This window comes from Tursiops truncatus, chromosome 1, assembly GCF_011762595.2.
Source record: "Tursiops truncatus isolate mTurTru1 chromosome 1, mTurTru1.mat.Y, whole genome shotgun sequence".
NCBI lineage: Eukaryota > Metazoa > Chordata > Mammalia > Artiodactyla > Delphinidae > Tursiops > Tursiops truncatus.
Genome location: NC_047034.1, coordinates 71,639,917 through 71,660,022, shown reverse-complemented (window position 1 = coordinate 71,660,022; position 20,106 = coordinate 71,639,917). Strand labels below are relative to the sequence as shown.

Genomic DNA, 20,106 nt, shown 5'->3' with positions numbered 1-20,106 from the left:
GACAAGAGTACATGCCGCCTATGTTTATTTCCCAAAATTGCCATTGAATTAGCTGTGACCTACTTCACTTCTGAGCCTCAGCTTCCTTACCTTTATTTTATTTATTTACTTTTAAATTTTTATTTATTTTTGGCTGCGTTGGGTCTTTGTTGCTGCCTGCGGTCTTTGTCTAGTTGTGGTGAGCAGGGGATACTCTTCATTGTGCTGCGCGGGCTTCTCACTGCGGTGGTTCTCTTGTTGCAGAGCATGGGCTCTAGGCATGCAGGCTTCAGTAGCTGTGGCACACGGGCTTAGTTGCTCTGCTGCATGTGATATCTTCCCGGACCAGGGATCAAATCCATGTCCCCTGCATTGGCAGGTGGATTCTTAACTACTGTGCTATGAGGGAAGTCCCTTCCTTACCTTTAAAAGGGAGATAATGAGGAAATTCCTTGGCGGTCCAGTGGTTAGGACTCCTCACTTTCTCTGCTGAGGACCCTGGTCAGTCCCTGGTTGGGGAACTAAGATCCTGCAAGCCGCGTGGTGCAGCCAAAAAAGAAAATAAATAAATAAAATAAAAGGGAGATCTAATAATAATAGTGCTTATCTCACAGAGTTGTTGTGAGGGCTATGTGAGTTAATAATAAAAGTAGTTAGAATACTAAAGGTATGTGTTTCCAATTATTTTCTAGGTATAAGATACAATTTATAAAGAATGTATCAATAAAGTTAATCTTTACTTAATTTCTAATGTTTGTACCACTTATTTTGGGGGTTCCTCTTTTTTATTATTATTAAAGTAAATAGTGAAAACTAGTGGTGATTGAACGTTCTTGTTTCTGACATTAATTTCACTTCCTTTTCACTGCAGATTGTCTTTATTTTTATTAAAAGGCATACTGTTGATTACTTTAACAAATACTGTTTAGGTCCCCTAACTATTTCCTCTAGTCCTGTTGTCCTCCCCATCACCTGTACCAGAGGCAGCAGTATCATGAATTTGTTCTTTGTTCTCCCTGTCCATGTTTCTATATTGTTAGAACATTGTACAGATACATAAACAATATGCAGTATAGTGTTGTTTGTGTATGTTTTTTTAATTGAGGTGAAATTCACATAACATACAATTAACCATTTTAAAGTGTACAACTGAGTGGCATTTAGTGCATTCACAATGTTGCACAACCACCACCTCTGTCTAGTTTCAAAACATTTTTCATCACCCCAGAAGAATACCCCATACTCAGTAAGCAATCACTTCTCATTCTTCCCTGTCTCCCATCCTCTGGTAACCATCAGTTGGCTTTCTATCTCTATGTATTTACCTAGTTTGGATATTTCATGTAATCATACAGTATAGGTGTTTTGTGTCTGTCTTCTATCACTTAGCATGTTTTCAAGGTTCATCCTAATTGTAGCGTGTATCAGTACTTCATTCCTCTTTGTGGCTGAATAATATTCTATCAGATGTATATACCACAATTTGCTTATTCAGCTGTTGATGAGCACTTGGGGTTTCCACCTCTTGGCTATTGTGAATGGTGCTGCTGTGAACATTCATTAACAAATATTTAAGTATCTGTTTTTAACTCTTTAGATTTTATATCTAGGAGTAGAGTTGCTGGGTCATATAGTAATTCTAGATTTAACTTTTGTGGAGTCACCAAAACAAAGGGCTACAACATTTTACATTCCTACCAGAAATGTATAAGCATTCCTATTCCTCCACATCCTCTCCAACACTTATTATTTTCTGTTTTTGTTGGTTTGTTTTTATATATATCACCATGCCAATGAATGCAAATTGGTATCTCATTGCGGTTTTCATTTGCATTTCCTTAAGGACAAATGATCTTTTCATATACTTGCTGTCCTTTCGTATATCTTCTTTGAAGAAATGCACTTTCCCTTTTGAATATAATGTTTCCTTCTGATAAGTATTATTTGTAAATGTTTGGGAAATTTTCTTCTATTTTAATTTTATTAAGCACTTTCATCAGTAATGAGTGTTAAGGACTTACCTGGCGGCACAGTGGATAAAGAATCTGCCTGCTAATGCAGGGGACACAGGTTCGATCCCTGGTCCAGGAAGATCCCACATGCCACAACTACTGAAGCCCGCATGCTTAGAGCCTGTGCTCCACAACAAGAGAAGCCACCACACGAGCCCGCGCACCACAACGAACAGTAGCCCTAGCTCGCCACAACTAGAGAAAGCCCGCGCACAGCAACAAAGACCCAACGAAAAAAAAGAAGAATGAGTGTTAAGATTTAGCAAATCTGTTTTTGGTAGGTTAGTTTTTTCTTTAATGCATATTGTAAACAGCTATGATGCTAGATTTCCTAAGATTGAACTCTCCCTCCATTTTGGAATAAACCCTTCTTGACCTGCTGAATTTCATTTGCTGATGTAGGGGAGGAAGAGTAATTTTTTCCTCCTGCCCTTTTTGGTTCTTGGCTAAGTCTCTGTAACAAAACACAGATTAACAAGAGAAGAGAATACAAATTTATTTAACACAGTATAAGTTTTATGTAACACTGGAAGCTTCATAAGGAGATGAAGATCCAAAGAAACGGTTAAACCTGAGAGTTTTGTTTTGTTTTGTTTTAATTTAGTTATTTTTGGCTGCGTTGGGTCTTCATTGCTGTGAGTGGGCTTTCTCTAGTTGTGGCGAGTGGGGGCTACTCTTTGTTGCGGTGCACGGGCTTCTCACTGCCGTGGCTTCTCTTGTTGCGGAGCACGGGCTATAAGCGTGCGGGCTTCAGTAGTTGTGGCTTGTGGGTTCTAGAAGGCAGGCTCAGTAGTTGTGGCTCACAGGCTTAGTTGCTCCGTGGCATGTGTGATCTTCCCGGACCAGGGATTGAACCCGTGTGCCCTGCATTGGCAGGAGGATTCTTAACCACTGTACCACCAGGGAAGTCCAACCTGAGAGTTTTTATGCTAGGTTTAATTTAGAGTGGAAAGTCATGGAAAGAATATGAAAGGACAAAAAGGGATGTGAGCTAACAATGGTAGTTTGGGGGAAACTTTGTTCAGATTCTTGTCAGTGTCCTTCCATTTTGGAAATAAGGATGCTTCTTTCCTCTGGATATAGGGAAGGCCCCTCTCACATGAGAGTCTGATGACCTGCTTCAGGGGAAGTTCAGAAGTACACCTGTTATTTCTCAAAGTCCTTCAACTGAAAATATTCAGTGCGCCAAGTTGCCAAATTTTGTGGTAGTGTGTTCCGAACCCGTAACAGCTATTCTGTTTATGAGTTTTGCATCTGTGTTCATAGGTGACATCCTGGTACTTTAAAAAATCAAGTTGTAGATTTATTCCAGCTTTGAAAAACCAGTTGGCAGCCCTTTCATTTTTTTTCCTATGCTCTAAAATACTTTGAATAACTTAGATTTTTTTTTTTTGAACATGGAACTGAACTTGCTTATAAAATCATCTGGATCTGGAAGCTTTTTAATGATAGATATTTGAAAATCTTTTTAATTTCTTATGTAGTTATTCATCTGTTCAGAATTCTTACTTTTCTTGAGTTAATTTTATTATTTTTTTAAAATTTATTTATTTAATTTATTTATTTTTGGCTGCGTTGGGTCTTTGTTGCTGTGCACGGGCTTTCTCTAGTTGTGGTGAACCGGGGCTACTCTTTGTTGCAGTGAGTGGGCTTCTCATCGCGGTGGCTTCTCTTTGTTGTGGAGCACGGGCTCTAGGCGTGCGGGCTTCAGTAGTTGTGGCTCTCGGGCTCTAGAGTGCGGGCTCAGTCGTTGTGGCGCAGGGGCTTAGTTGCTCCGCAGCATGTGGGATCTTCCCGGACCAGGGCTCGAACCCGTGTCCCCGGCACTGGCAGGTGGATTCTTAACCACTGTGCCACTAGGGAAGCCCTTGAGTTAATTTTAGTCATTTAAAAGTCATCCATTTTACTTAGAGTTTAAAATGTTTTGCATGAAATTTGATTAAAGGTCTCTTATTCTTTTAATTTCATTTGTATGGCTGTTTCTTTCTCTTCTCTCTTTTTTCTTTTATCTTTATTTTCCTTAGCCTTGCCAGGGTCTTGTCTATTTGTTCACCTTTTTTTAATTTTTATTTTTATTTATTTATTTATTTGTTTTTGGCTGTGTTGGGTCTTTGTTTCTGCGCGCAGGCTTTCTCCAGTTGCAGCGAGCGGGGGCCACTCTTCATCGCGGTGCTCGGGCCTCTCACTGTCGCGGGAAGTCCGAGTTCATTTATTTTCAAGTTCTCTCAGAATTTCCCCAACAAAATTTCTCTAAGGGTACAACCAAGTCTGATTTTCTAAACTCCATTCAATAGCACTTCCGTATATTGCTAATTGAAAAAAGTCTCTCTAAAGTATGAGAGGTTAGGCTGAGGTCATTTTTTCTTCCTGTTTGGTGCATGGCCAAAAAAAATTGACATATGAATCCCAGTGACTGTGCATTTCCTGGTGCTCATTTAGGTAGTATTAGGCCATCTACCAACTCCAAGGCAGTGACAACCTGGAGTTCAAATAAAACCCACATGGACTTCCCTGGTGGTGCAGTGGTTAAGAATCTGCCTGTCAATGCAGGGGACACGGGTTTGAGCCCTGGTCCGGGAAGATCCCACATGCCGCGGAGCAACTAAGCCCGTGTGCCACAACTGTACTGAGCCTGCACTCTGGAGCCCACGTGCCACAACTACTGAGCCTGTGCTCTGGAGCCCACACAGCTAGAGCCTGTGCTCCACAATGAGAGAAGCCACCGCAATGAGAAGCCCACACAGCGAAATGAACAGTAGCCCCCACTCGCTGCAACTAGAGAAAGCCCACGTGTAGCAACGAAGACCCAACACAGACATAAATAAATAAATAAAATTAAAAAACAAAACAAAAAAACATAAAAAAAAGCAAATGTGAAAAAAATGTTAACATTTGGGGAATCTGAGTAAAGGGGATACAGCAATTCTTTGTACTATTCTTGTAGCTTTCTCTAAATCTGTAATTATGCCAAAAGAAAAAAATACCAAAAGTAAAAAAGGAGGAAAAAGAAGGTTATCACAACAGTAAAACAATAGGAACAACAACATGGCACCCTTAGAAGCAAAAAGGAGAGGCAACCCACTAAAGTTTTGTAAGAACTGAATTGCCAGAAAAACACTAAGCCTGAACTGTTGGGTCCTGTGTTTGACTCAGATCAACATGGCAAGGCATCTCAACCTCTCCAGAGATTCTTAATCCCAAGTACAAAGGATAATGGCAGAAAAGAAATATTTTAGGAGCTCTACTCCTTGGGGGGAAATTTTTTATCAGTGACTATCTCAGGGATGATCTAAAGATCAGAGGTGAAAGGAAAACTTCCCAATAAGCAAAAATGATGTAATCAAATGTTTTGACTAAGGAACTCCCTCCACATCTAAGGATGTGAGTCAGCAAACTGGTGCTGGGAATTCACTGATGTCCTCAAACACACTGTCACCCACCCGTGGGTACCCCTACAGTATCAATGGAATGCTTGCCCTACAACGCTGGTGTGCTGAGCTGAGGGATGTAAAATAACTCTGAGGATTTGACCAATATATGGTGCTGATATGCTGGGGGATACATTGTATTTTCTCCCTTTTAATTAAGAAATTTTTTGTAATTGTGTTTTCCTCGAGTAATGTACATCAGATGTCTGGCTCCTTATTTTCTAAAAGGTGTAAGATGGAGCTAGTCTGCAAAGAGAAGCAGGAGACTGGAGCAGGTGTGCTGAGAGAAGCAGAAAGAGGAACCAATGAAAAGCAAAAGGAGTAAAACTTGCTTCCTGAGGGCTGTACTGTATTGTCTTCCCAGTATCTCACCTGAATCCACTCAGATCTACTGAAAGTCTAAACATGCATTTTTGGTTCTACTCGTTCATGCCAATATGCCCACCTGTTGCAGTGAAGATAGGAAAGAGAAGGCAGGGATAGGTAGGCAAAACGGTGAGGATGTTTGAAGGACTCTGGTATAATAAACATAACCTGTCCTTAAATACAGGTTTCAGCACTAGAAGTAACTCAAGGGGGTTTCTGTTCCGTGCAATAAAAGAGGAACTCTAGAAAACCCAAGAGGAAGAGAATGACTGATGGAGCAGGATCTGGAAAGAGAGGGATTTAAGAACACAGATATAGAGATTGCTCTTGGACAGGAAGAGGAATACTTCTTCCTGGGAATTAAAAAAATTCCCACAAGATCAAAGAAAAACTGATTTGATTATTCTGTAGCCATCAGAACCTATTTTAAATCTGTTGAATCAATGAACAACTCACCTTAGTGAACACCGTCCAGTGTCAGGCCCTCATTTCCCAAAGTCAGACAATCTTCAATCAACAGCAGTCTCATAAGAGTAATCATCTGCTATGGATGATATCTATCTAGTTATACCTCTGAAAATCCACCAGTTCCTGAACTCCAGCTTCCCCAAATCTTGTAGCTAGAAGATTTACAGTCTGCTCTGCCCATAGAGATAATGTCTGACTAACATGTCTCTCTCTTACTGTAGTAAGCAATAAATTTAGTGAACATTTCTGGTTCCTTCTGCCATAAAAAATACTATTTACTGATCTATCTTGCATTCCCTTCTGCTTGAACCAGGGTGCTTCTCATAACAAATAACAGAAAACCTAACTCAAAATGTCTTGAACAATAATAAATGTATTCTGTCTCACAGCTACAAGTCCATAGATGGTGTACGCTCAGCTTCTCTGCTCTGCCTGCCTCCATGGGAAGGCTTTGTTCTTAGACTGGCTTCCTTCATGCTGACAAGATGATGGCCAACACCAACTGGGGCACATATTTCTATGTTTAGGTCCAGCAAGAGAAAGAAACCCTCTCTGCCACTTCTAGAATAAAAATCCTTCCCCCAGGGATTCCCTGGTGGCGCAGTGGTTGAGAGTCCACCTGCCAATGCAGGGGACACGGGTTCGTGCCCTGGTCCGGGAAGATCCCACATATCGCGGAGCGGCTGGGCCCGTGAGCCATGGCCGCTGAGCCTGCGCGTCCAGAGCCTGTGCTCCACAAAGGGAGAGGCCACAACAGTGAGAGGCCTGCGTACCGCAAAAAAAAAAAAAAAAAAAAACCTTCCCCCAGTCCAGTCTGATTGCACCAACCTGTGGACTAATAACACTTACCAGGATAATGTCACGTGTTGATTGGCTTAATCCTTGACTCTTGAACCAATTACTGTCAAGAGGATGGTTACATTGTGATGGGCTTAAACTAATCAGGATCCACTCCTAGAGCTGGAGATGGAGTTAGCTTTCTCCAAGTCATCTGGGCTCTTGAGGAATGGATACTGGAACAGAATTAGGGGTACTGGAACAGAATTAGGTTCTTTAGAAAGGAAGAGGGGGACATGGATGCTATGAAAGCAACCAACATGGTCACAAAGCTACTGGACCTTTCCTTCTATGAGCTTACCCATAACAACTTTCCACTGAAACCTTTGAAGTCTAGATCTTCAAGACCAGGTCTCTTTCCAGACCATGTAGTCAAATGCATATTGGATCACTATACCCAAATGTTCACAAATTTTTCAACCTCCTTTTCCTCCTGTATTTTCTAAAGCCAATGCTATACATCGGCTATACATCGATCCAGCCATCCACTCACGTACTCTCCATGTACTTAATTCCCCAAGCTTATACACTGGTGGTCATTCTTTTTTTTTTTTTTTTGTTTTTTGTTTTTTGTTGTTTTTTGCGGTACGCGGGCCTCTCACTGTTGTGGCCTCTCCCGTTGCGGAGCACAGGCTCCGGACGCACAGGCTCAGCGGCCATGGCTCACGGGCCCAGCCGCTCTGCGGCATGTGGGATCTTCCCGGAACGGGGCATGAACCCGCGTCCCCTGCATCGGCAGGCGGACCCTCAACCACTGCGCCACCAGGGAAGCCCGGTGGTCATTCTTAATTCCTCCCTGCTCTTTACATCCCCAGTCACTTGATTCTATTTCCTAAACATAATCCATATTTCTTCCCTCTTCTACTTCCTAACTATCCCAGCCCCTGTTTACAAAAGCCTCCTAATTGATATTTCTTCTCCTGCCATTCTCAACCTCTTTGAATGGTCTTTCACATTGTCAATAGATAGATAATTTAAAAAAATAAATCTGATTCTGTCACTGTTTAGATTAAAAGCTTTTAGTGGCTTCTTATTCTACTTAGATAAAATCTAAGCTTCTCTGCCTGGCCTAAGGTCCTCCATAACCTCATTATTGCCTCCCCCACCCATCTTTCCTGGTCTTTTCCTTGTTTCACACACTATTGTGCCAACCATGCTGAAACATTTGCATTTCCCCAGATTCTGCATGCAGTTGCATGCCCCCAAGTCTTTGATCATACTGTTCCCATCCCCTGAAATGCCCTTTCCCTGGACAAGCATCTACTGATATTTCAAGGCTTAGTACAAAACTCATCTCTGTGACTATCCCAGGTAAAGCTAAACACCTCTTCCTTTGTAGTACCTTGGAACTCTCTATTAAATCTTTAGTATAGTACCTTTCATGCTGTATTTACAAGTATTGTTTATGCTGCCTTTACTAAGAGTGAGCTCTTTGAGGGCAGGAGCTATGTCTTAATCACCTTTGTGTATCCCAGGGCTGCATGGTGCCTGTCACTTACCAGATGCCCAGGAAATGCATTTTGGATGAATGTATGAAAGATCAAGCTGATCGGGGACATGTAAAAAGATTTTCATGCATTGCCAAAGCCTCATTCTGAGGCTGGACACTGTAAGTTGTAGTCAGATACCAATGTTAGTATAGAGTATAGCAGGGTATCCCACCAAGAAATTGACTAGCAGTGTCCATTACTGAAGACTTAAACTCTGTTTGGTTTTAGAACAGTGGCCCTGGAAAGAGCCTCTGCTCATCCATGTGCATGGGCAGGCATCTGTCCCATTCCTTTCTCAGGAAGGTGAATACCTGACATCTGAAATGGAAACCTCCCTTTCATGTAGGGGGCCTTAGAAGACAGAAAGGCTAGCATGCTCAGACCCACAGCCTGGGATGCCCAGTGTGGGACACTCTAGAGTGAACCTGGCCCAGAGCAAATGGAGTCAGAAATGAGGCTGTCCTGTTTCAGAGGAGCACACTGCTAGGATTGGAGGCTGGGACAGGCAGGACTTGGCTGCATTGTAGATGGACCTGGAATGTTGAACAGATGAAGGAGGAACAGATGCTTCAGTGAGGCAAACGGGAAGGGACAACCATGGCCTGGCAGCCATCGGGGCTCTTTCCTCCATGCTTGCTGTTGCACATAGCAGTAATCCATTCCTTTTAACTGTTGAGTACCATTCCATTGCATGAATATACCACAATTGATTCCTCCATTCACTTGTTGATAGAAAATTAGGTTATCCATTTGAGTTGTTTCCCATTTTAAGCTACTTCAAATAAAGCTGCTGTGAACACTGGTGTACAAGTCTTTATGCGAATGTGTACTTTCATTTCTCTTGTGTAAATGCCTAGGAGTAGAAAGACTAGGACATATGGAGTTATGTTTAACTTTTTAAGAAAATGTCAAATTGTTTTACAAAGTGATCATATAATTTTATATTCCCATCAGCAATGTATGAAAGTTTTGGTACCCTACTTCCTCACCAACTCTTGGTATGGTCAGGGTTTTTTTTTAGACATTCTAATAGGAATGTAGTATTATCTCACTGTGGTTGTACTTTGCATTTCCCTAGAGGCTAATGACGTTGAGCATCTTCTCATGTGCTTATTTGCTATCCGTATGTCTTCTTTGATGAACTATCTGTTCATATCTTTTACCCCTTTTAAAAAATAAGGTTGTTTTCTTATTATTGAATTGTGAGAATTCCTTAGATATTCTAGATGCAGGTTTTTTTGTTGTTGTTCTTTGTTTGTTTTGGCTACACCAAGCAGCATGTGGGATCTTCCCCGAGGAGGATCGAACCCATGCCTCCTGCATTGGAAGCACGGAGTGTTAACCACCGGACCGCCAGGGAAGTCCAGATACAAGTTCTTTATAAGATGGAAAAGAGTATGAAAAAGAATACATACATATGTGTATATATGCGTATATACCCTGTGTGTGTGTGTGTGTGTGTGTGTGTGTGTGTGTGTGTGTGTGTGTGTATATGGTTGGCCAAAAAGTTCAGGGTTTTCCATTAAGATGTTATATATATCTGAATCACTTTGCTGTACACCAGAAACTAACACAACATTGTAAACCAACTATACTTCAATAAAAAATAAGCTAAAAAAAAAAGTTCTTAATTTCAATGAAGCCCAATTATCAATTTCTTGCTGTCAGATTGTGCTTTTGATGTTGTATCTAAGAAATTTTTGCCTAACCTAAGGTCATAAAAAATTTCTCCTTTGTTTTCCTTTATAAGTTTTGGAGTTTTAGGTTTTACATTTAGATCTATGATCCATTTTGAGTTAATTTTTGTGCATGGTGCGAGGCAGGGACTGAAGTTCTCTCATGCACGCTGTTTTTTTTTTAATGTGGGTGTTCAGTTGTTACAAAATCATTTGTTGAAAAGACTATGTGTTCTTTAGTAAATTGCCTTTGCACCTTTGTGGAAAATCAGTTGACTGTAAATATGTGGGCCTATTTCAAGACTCTCAATTCCACTGATTTATATGTCTATCCTTTTGCTATTATCACACTGTCTTGACTACCGTAGCTTTAAAGGCTTGGAATTGGATACATGAGTACTCCAACTTTATAGTCTTTTTACTGAATTGTTCTGGCTATTTTACAAAATCTTTTGGCTATTTGCACTTCCACATGGATTTTAGAATCAGCTTGTCAATTTCTTTTAAAAAGGCTGCTAGAATTTTGACTAGGATTGCATTGAATCTACAGACCCATTATGAGGGCAACTGACATCTTATTATTGAGTCTTCAAACTCATGAATACAGTATACCTCTGCATTTATTAAGATCTTCTAAATTTCTCTCAGCAGTGATTTGTAGTTTCCAGTGTACAAGTATTGGTACATCTCTTGTCAGATTTATCTCGAAGATTTTTTATTTTTGATGCTCTGGCAGCTTCATCTTCTTTTTTTTTTTTTTTTTTGCGGTACGCGGGCCTCTCACTGTTGTGGCCTCTCCCGTTGTGGAGCACAGGCTCTGGACGCGCAGGCTCAGCGGCCATGGCTCACGGGCCCAGCCGCTCCGCGGCATGTGGGATCTTCCCGGACCGGGGCACGAACCCATGTCCCCTGCGTCGGCAGGCGGGCTCTCAACCACTGCGCCACCAGGGAAGCCCTGGCAGCTTCATCTTAATGTGGAAAATGGAAGAGATGGATCACTCTCACTGCCTTTGCAATTTTTCTGTAAATATAAAGCTCTTCCAAAATATAAAGTTGAGAGAGACAGAGATTGATTCAGAAGTTGCCCTTTAGCGCTGAAGCTGCCCATGTCCCTTACCAAGACTGGAGGATTTTCTCCAGTAGCCCTTGACAGACACATGAAGTAGTAGAGGTGGTGGCTGATTGGGTTGATGTGAGGTTAGAGACCTGGATTAGGCGCAGGTCCCCTCCTCCTGCCACTTGTAGTCCTCCAAGCAGCTAGTCTCAGTCTCCACTGTCATAAGTACAAATGCCAAGATCCCCTCTCTTTATGCTCTGTGGAGGGATAACTCAGTCTCTTCTGCCACTTCCCCCAATTCCTCTTTGCCTAGGCTTTGGAGTGCAGGACAGGGATGTGGGGCTGAAAAGACATGTGGACGAGGGAGGGGAGGATATTCAGGTGACTGAGGGGAAGGCCCAGATGTTGGAAGTCCCTTTTATGAAAGGGAGACACTGTAATCTACCACTACAGGTACTTGGATTCTGAGATAGAAAATGGGGCTGGAAAAGTACGGCTCTAGAGGGTAATATGAATGTGAGAGATGGCAAAAGCGTTTCTGTTGGGTCCAGTCCCTCCTCTTCCTCCAGCAGTTGTGGGGGAAGAGCATCGAAAGCAGAGTTGTCGCTATCCTTCTGTCCATATCCTGCCGCTCTTTCCTTTGGCGCTCCCCAAGGGCAGGGTCTGTCACTTCTGGCACTCCGGAAGGGCAACAGGTTAGAGGTGGAAAGAAATGCCCAAAGGGTTTTGTGATGCACTGGAAAGAGCTAGATTCTAGGAGTCAGAAGACTTTTATCTTAAATCCTCACTCTGTCACTACTTCCCCTGTGGCCTTGGACAAGTCACTTTCACACCCTACAAAATGAGAAACTGAACTAGAGGATCTGAAAAGCCCACCCATCTCAAAAAGCTTATTATATTTTATGAGGATAGGGACCATATTATGTTTTCGTCTCCCCAGCATCTAGCACAGTGCCTGGCACATAGTAAGTGTTCAAGAAATGCTGTGATTAGTGAATGAATGGATGAATCAAGGAACAAACTAACAAAATACTAAAACGAAGGGGCCCAAAGTGAAGTTCTTAAACTTGGTCAGTTGGCGGCACCACCTCTCTACATAACCACAAAGGAGTGTTGATAGTCTCAGACCAAGGGAAAGGATTTAGATTAGAAAAGAACAAAGGTAAAAAAAAAAATGATCAGAGGACCGGATATTTCAAATGGAAAGCAGAACCCTGAAATTCTGACCCAGCTTCTGTTTTCCAAGCCAAGAGACAATAGGTCCAGTGCATTAAAAGACATCGTGGCTGCCAGATGGACAAGGTGATGCAGGATGGGTGGAAGAGTAAACATGGCCCTGAGAGAGGGAGTGATTGGCACAAGTCACACAGGAGCAGTCCCTGAGGCCGGGAGGTAGCCCCTGGGGCTCACCTGAACTTGGGCTGGGCACTCCCCTTCGGCCACCCCCTTCACACCCATCCCTTGCTGAAGGACCCAAACATCCTGGCACCCAGTCTGAATCTCTTTCACCCCTGGGTCTCTCCTATAAGGTTCATCAAACCCATTGTTGATTATCCTGAAAGGGCCCCTCTCCTCCCCTAGCACTCAAGGGAACTGAACGTCAAACATCTTAGTTAGCTAGCAGAGGACAGGAAGGTGCTGAATATTTTGAAAAAGCCTCATTCTTTTATCTACACGCTGCCCCTCGCCCCACGTCTTCTATTTTCCCCCATCACTGCAAATTCTGCAAAGGATAGGGATACGGGCACAAAAGGGGAGGACCCAATGATGCACTTTTTCCATTTAGGGCTGAGATCATGGGGAGGCAGGATGAGGTGTGGTGAGGGTATATCTCAGAAACCACACCTCTGAAAGGGGGTTTGGGGGTTGCAGGAGAGAGTAGGGGGTACCACTGACTTCTGTCTCCACAGATTAGAGAAGGAAAGGGTGAAATGGCAGTGGGAGTGGTAGAGGTTACAGGACTTCTTAGCAAGAAGAGAACTGAGGGCATGCCCCAGGCCTGCTCAGGTCCTCGTAGGCTGTGTTCCCCAGTAGGGAGGGAACAGGAAGCTGTGACTTCCTCTCCCCTTTTCCTCCCTGCCCTTAGCCTCAAAGTCACTTGACGCTGCAATGAATTCCAACCTGTGTTTTAGTTGGCACTGTTCCCTGGGCATGGTGATAATAGCTGCTCGGTACCTTGCTCCCTTGTGCCACAAACACCCCCAACTTTTCCTTTGAAATAATAATCACTCGGGCTTCCCTGGTGGCACAGTGGTTGAGAGTCCGCCTGCCGATGCAGGGGACATGGGTTCGTGCCCCGGTCCGGGAAGATCCCACGTGCCGCGGAGCGGCTGGGCCCGTGAGCCATGGCCGCTGAGCCTGCGCACCCGGAGCCTGTGCTCCGCAACGGGAGAGGCCACAGCAATGAGAGGCCCGCGTACCGCAAAAAAAAAAAAAATAATAATAATAATAATCACTCATGCAAATAGCAATGTATAAAGTGCTTTTTCATGTGTTATCTCATTTTACCACACCAATCCGTAAAGCAGAGAGTTTTACCTGAAAAATTTAAGCTAGGAAACTGAGGCTCAGGCGAGTAAAGTAATTCACTCATAGTCACACAGCGAGTGAGGAGCAGATCTGGGACCCCAGAACTTCTGCTCTTTCTCTCTCAAATACCTATTCTGATTCCCTGCCTCCATGCTCCCTCCCAGGCCCCTTCCCCTTGGCTCCAAGGGAGCATTTTCTGCAGAGAAGGGGGCCCCTGAACACTGTTAGGATTAGAGGGGGCTCCAATTTGGTTCCTGTCATCCCTGAGATGGGGTATCTGTGTCCTTCTCCCTGGATTGGAGGCTTGGGGCTGCCCTGCATAGTGGGATCATTCTCCCTCCCCCCATCCTCTTCTGCATAGAGCTCTACACAAACACAAACACATTTATCCCAACGTTCAGGTTCTCTCTCACCCTGCCCCACCCACAACCAAGACCAACAGAGAAGAGGCAGGTTGTCCCTCCACCACCCGCCCCCTGAGGTGTGGGCGTGGGCTGGGTCTCCAGGCAGCCAGAGGCCCCGAGAGAAGCAGAGAAGCGCTCAGATATACACCGTCCTGCTGAGTGCCTTAGGTGGCCCCTGCCAGTCTGGCAGGCACCCCTGGCCCCTCTGCCCAGCACCACCGACATCTGATGCCCTGCGATGCCCACGCCCAACACCTCTGTGCCCCCGCCTGCTTTCTGGGTCAACACCTCTGGAGGCAGTGTGCTGAGTGCTGATGAAGATATGATGCCTGTTGGATTCCTAGCCCTGAGGGTTGCCCTGGCCTATGGGCTCGTGGGGGACATCGGCTTGCTGGGAAATTTGGCCGGACTCTGGGTTCTGGGTAACTGCGCTCGGCGAGCCCCCTGCCCACCGACACTTTTGTCTTTAAACTAGCTTTGGCAGACCTGGGGCTGGCACTCACTCTCCCCTTCTAGGCAGCCGAGGCGGCACTGGACTTCCACTGGCCCTTCGGAGGTGCCCTCTGCAAAATGGTCCTGACAGCCACCGTCCTCAACATCTACACCAGCATCTTCTTCATCACGGCGCTGAGTGTTGCCCAATACTGGGTGGTGGCCATGGCTGCAGGACCCGGCACCCACCTCTCGCTCTTCTGGGCCCGTGTGGCCACCCTGGCCGTGTGGGTGGCAGCTGCCCTGGTGACGGTGCCCACGGCTGTCTTTGGGGCCAAGGGCGAGGTGACTGGCATGCATCTGTGTCTGCTGCGCTTCCCCAGCAGGTATCGGCTAGGGGCCTACCAGCTGCAGAGGGTGGTCCTGGCCTTTATGGTGCCACTGGGCATCACCACCACCAGCTACCTGCTGTTCCTGGCCTTCCTGCGGCTGCGGCAACGGCAGGACAGCAGAGTCGTGGCCCGCTCCGTCCACATCCTTCTGGCCTCCTTCTTCCTCTGCTAGTTCCCCAACCACGTGGTCCCTCTTTGGGGTGTCCTGGTGAAGTCTGACCTGGTGCCCTGGGACAGCACTTTCTACACCATCCATACCTATGTCTTCCGCATCACTACCTGCCTGGCACACAGCAACAGCTGTCTCAACCCCATGCTGTACTGCTTCCTAAGGCGGGAGCCCCGGTAGGCCCTGGCAGACACCTTCAGGGATCTGTGAGCAAGGCTGTGGCCCCAGGGGCGGGGCTGGGTAGAACAGGTGGCCCTAAAGGAGGTGGGCAGGCGGTGGATGGAGAGCACCCCTTGGGAGGGTGGCCCTTCTACCAGGCTTACCAACCTGGACAAAGGGACACCTGGGTGAAGGGGGCAAGGTAAACCCCCTCCTCTTCGCGGGGATCCACGCATCCTAGGGAGAGAGAGGTTGGCCTCTCTGCCACGATGCAAGGCCCTCAGGGAAAGTCTGATCTTTGATCCCCAGCTCTGGCTATGGGGGAACAGGGAGGCTGGGACCCAGGTCAGGGCTGGGTATGACCAAGTGGAAGTCTCCACATGGAGATGGGAATGATGAGTACCTGAGAATAAACCTCTGGAGCATACACAGTGTCTGCACCTTTCATCTCAGTTCCACCTCCAGGTCAAGGTGGCCAAAAGGATTCTTTGCCCCATTTCTGCCTTCTGTGAGAATTCCCAGGAAAATTTCCCTAAGGGTTCTAGACTAATTGGGTCATAGGTCATGCCTATCCCCCTCTATCCCCTCCACCCTCCCTCCCTCACCTCAAATGGGGTGTACCCTTGTCCTTCTCTGGTGCTGGGGCCAAATATGCCCTTCTCCTCTGGCCACCTCTACCTTCTTACCATCTCATTAGTGTCTACAGAAACTTGCTGCCCACAGACACCTCAGCAACAAAAGCTGTGATTCTCCCTGCTGTGTGTGGGGTCTTGCTGGATCCCTAGCTCCAGCCAAGCCCGGGGTGCAAACCCGTTTCTGGCTGGGCGTACCCGTGTGTCTCTCCCTAAATCAGGATTTGGAGGGAGAAGTGAGGATAAGGACAAGCCAAGGGTGTGTGTGGGGCACAGGGAGGCAAGAGATGCGGGAGGGGGTTGGGAGAAGAGGCGGCTGAATGTGCAGCCAGAGGAGTGCGAACCACAGAATATGGTGCTACTCTTCCTCCTCCCCCGAGGGCTTAGCTCAGAGCATCACCTCAGGTGTCAGAACACCTGGATTCACATCCTAGGTCTGACACTAACCAGCTGAGGGACCTCGGTAAGTTACTTTACTTCTCTGTACCTGTTTTCTCAATTTAAAATGGGCTGTTAAGGATGTAACAGTGCCTGAAATAGAGTTTTACGTATTATTCTTACACCCCATGTAAAATGGAGACAGAAGAAAAAAGGAAGAAATAAGGGGGCAACTGGGAGACAGGGACAAGGAGCCATAAAGGTCTTGTCTGGAATTTTTACATGCTCTGGAGTGAAAGTTTTACATAAGGAACTGAATGAGGGGTTGGCCCCTCAGGCCCCTCTTGAAGCTGTGCACTCCAGGGCAGCGGGGTTCCCCTTTGCTTTCTGTATCCATAGATACCCAGCAATGATAAATGCTAGCCATCAGAAGGGACTTTCCAGGGGGGAGCCCCTGGGAAGGAGGGAGGTGGCAGAGGGAAAATGGGGTAGAGCTCCCACTGCCATTGCCCCAGCCCAAGGTCTGACTTGTCTTGAACCCAGCTGGGCACGGTGCCTCCTGAGTGGGTGGAGCCCCCTCTGGAGGGGGCACCGCCTGCACCAGCTCCATCCAGTTGCTGAACAGGAGAGGCTCGAAAGAGCCGCCTAATTCACACCATATTAAGCAATGCTAAAGAGATTTAATTAGCCTCTTGATGTTTAATTTCCTTTCTTTGATAATGTTTAAACGGTTCCAAAATCCACATCTATTCCCAGCCAGTTCAGGATGGAAAATCCTCCACCACTCAAGTGCCCCTCTTCCCACCCCCTGCAGCTCCTCTGATGGCCCTGCTGGGGCTCGGGATATTGGCTCCTCTGGGAGCATCGCTGCTTTATGGGACCCGGAGGTAAATATTGACAAAGTTTAAACAGGTCCAAGTCAGAGGTGAATGAATGCATGCAGACCCACCCTTTGGGATGGGAGAGGGAGGGGAGGGTGCAATGGAAAGGAGGCATTGCTGTGGCAAGAAGCTGGGCCCTGGCTCCCTGGAGCTCAAGCCACAGAGCTGTGAAACTGCCAACAGGGTAGACAGAGAGTAAGACTGAGTTTCCAAAAATGGGAATAGAGAGGGGACAACGGACAGAATGGGAAAGACGTGAGAGAGGGACTAATCTCAGAGGAACTACCATGTCAGAGACATGTGTGTCTTGTTTTGGGATCAAGGATGAGGAGGGGGTTTCAGTCCAGGGGCGGCAGGAGGGACAGAGCAGCTCTCCTGTGAGCTGTGGGCTTCTCGGAACCCACGCTCTGGGCTCTGCGTCCCCAGGTTTCCGTTACCCTCTTGACCTGCATCCTTCACTGGATCTGTAAGAACGCTGGAGGCACCTGCATTCCCTTTCCTGGTGGTCTTTGGATGCTAACATCCCCCTGCTCTGCCTTTACAGCTTTGGGTCCCAGCTGCTTCCCGCTGACGTGGCAGACAGCTGCTGAGCCATGGGCCATCGTGTTGGAAACTTTGGAGCTCTGGTGTTTTTCAGCAGAGTAGCCGAGGAGGGGAAGTGGAGGACTGCAGCTAGGCGGGCTGGCCCTTTCCTGGCTCCTCTGCACCCAGGTTTCCCTGTCTATGAAATGAAAACAATTCCTACCTCACAGATTCCATTATGGATGAGAAGGCACCTTGTCAAGGCCAGATGCTGATGGATGAGAATGACAGGAGTGGAGGGTGCTGGCTGCTCCCCCAAGCCTGCCCCCCACCCCAGGTGATTTCAGTTCCGCTTTCTAGCTGAGGTCATGAGCCCCATCCTTCCCATCTTACCCCATGGGCTCCAACAGAGGTCTGTGCACTGTGCCAGCATTTATACAACTCTAGACTCTCTCACCCCTCCCCCTACAGCCCCAGAGCAGGGTATTAACCAGAAACAGGAAGCAAAAAATTAACCAAAAACAAGAACTGAAACCTACTTAATCTCTCACTGCCTCTCAAAATGGCAAAGAGCAAATGAGCAGCTCTTATGAGGGAAACCTTCTTAAAAAGGTTAAACCAGGGCTCTGGCACTGTGAAGAACAAGGGCAGAGTGAGGGCTGAACCTGAACATGAATGACTCTGGGGAGAGGCTAACAGGAGCTGTGATGAAAGGGAGGGAAGGGGGCAAGAGGCTGATGCAATTCCTGAGCATGGCATGCAAATGAGATGAAAACAAGTTTTTTAATGTTGGAACCTCCAACAGCCACTGGAACCTAAGTGTCCCTTCATTATTATCCTTGTATTTGTGAGCGTCAAAGATGACAGCAAAAAAAAGGTTGGCAGCAGTTTCTTTTGTTAGCGCCCCCTGTCTTCAGGGAGGCAGTCACCCTTCCTGGGAGAGGAAGAGGCTCCTTTTGGAGGAACACACGTCATTGCCTGGCTCTCCCCCTCACCAGTACCCTCAGAACTGGCAGACATTAACAGACAGTACTTCCTGGGGTTCCAGGACTTTAATTTTCCCTGTTTTATCTTTTTTTTCCCTTTCTTTTTTTTTTTTTTTTCCTTTCCTTTTTTTTTTTTTTTAACAATCAAATTTGCAGAAAACTGGCTGGGGCTGGCAGGCACTGGGCGGGGGGAGGTCCATTGAAAAATCCCCCAAATTCACGCAGAGGTTTCAGGTCATGGTTGCTGAGGTGGGGGATGAGGTCAGGGTTTGTAGAGATTTCCCAACTCACCCAAGAACTGTTTGGCCAAATGGCTGGGGAAGAGGTCAAAATGGGTCCCCCAGTACTATAGATGAGTGGAGAAGTCATTGTTCCCCCCATCCCTCAAGTTCTTCCGAGATGTAGAGATAGAAGGCTGCGATTTCTAATTGCCTACAATCTTCTCTTAAAAATATAAAACACGTGCAGTTGGCTTTGGTACAAAAAAGAAAACAACAACAACAAAGAAACATTCTGGTCCCTGTGAGTTTTTCCCCTCACCCCCCAACCCCCCTTTACGGCCACCTCAACCTGTATTCCATCAACTCTAGGAAGCCAGGTTATCTCCCTGGGGTTTCCATAGAAGACAGATAGAAGGGAGAACAGCAGTAAGAGGTTGAGGGGAAGGGGAGAGGGACATGGCCCTGACCACAGCCCTTCCTGAAGGGGCAGTAGGGTCTTATGGCTGCAGCCTCTCCTCAAAGATGGGTGTTGCTCAGGAGGGGTGCTAGAACCCAGCAGCTGCATGGTTGAGCCTGAATAAACCCCAGTAGTGTTAAAGGACAAGGCCCCCTGATCCCTATGGCTTGGTTCCCATGTCCCTGGTCCTCTAAATCTCCCCTCTCCCTCCATAACTAATAAACAATAAATAAATAAATTTTCCTAAAGTAGAGGGAAAAAGGCATGAAAAATTGGCATCTGCAGTGTAGCTTCTGGATGCCACCAGGGGGCACTGTGGCCTAATACCCCCAGCTTCCTAAATGGCGCCCCCGGCCCCCGTGTCCAAGGATCCCAAGAGCTGGCAAGGACAATCAGCAGTTCTTTCAAATGTTCCCTCGTCATTGGCAGATTGGAGTCCCCAGGTTTGCCTCCCTCAGTAATGTTCTTCAGGGGGACATGGGGTGGGGGGAGGGGCCCCCTTAGCTCTCTGAAGCTACAGGCTCCCCGTCACGGCTCTCAGTCTCTTCCGGGATGTCCTGCATTCGGGTGAAGTCTGAAGGAGGACGGGGCAAAGTTAGTGAGTGAACAGATGCTCCCGTGATCTACTGAA

The 20,106-nt window shown here is 46.3% G+C and overlaps 2 protein-coding genes across 5 annotated transcripts in view; one reads left to right on the top strand and one right to left on the bottom strand.

Annotated features, from left to right (window-relative positions):
• Nucleotides 1–14,484: 14,484 nt before the first annotated feature.
• Nucleotides 14,485–15,590, top strand: RXFP4 (relaxin family peptide/INSL5 receptor 4). Its single transcript, XM_033857364.1, is given in 2 exon segments — nucleotides 14,485–14,689; nucleotides 14,692–15,590. Coding segments are annotated over 2 exon segments (1,104 nt in total).
• Nucleotides 15,591–18,575: 2,985 nt separating this feature from the next.
• ARHGEF2 (Rho/Rac guanine nucleotide exchange factor 2) overlaps nucleotides 18,576–20,106 on the bottom strand; it is a 41,743-nt gene continuing 40,212 nt past the window's right edge. For all 4 annotated transcript variants that reach the window (XM_033857346.2, XM_033857362.2, XM_033857357.2 and 1 more), the window contains one exon: nucleotides 18,576–20,049. In XM_033857346.2, coding sequence (XP_033713237.1) covers nucleotides 19,976–20,049 — 74 coding nt within the window. In that variant the 3' untranslated portion in view covers nucleotides 18,576–19,975. The remainder of the gene's footprint in view (nucleotides 20,050–20,106) is intronic.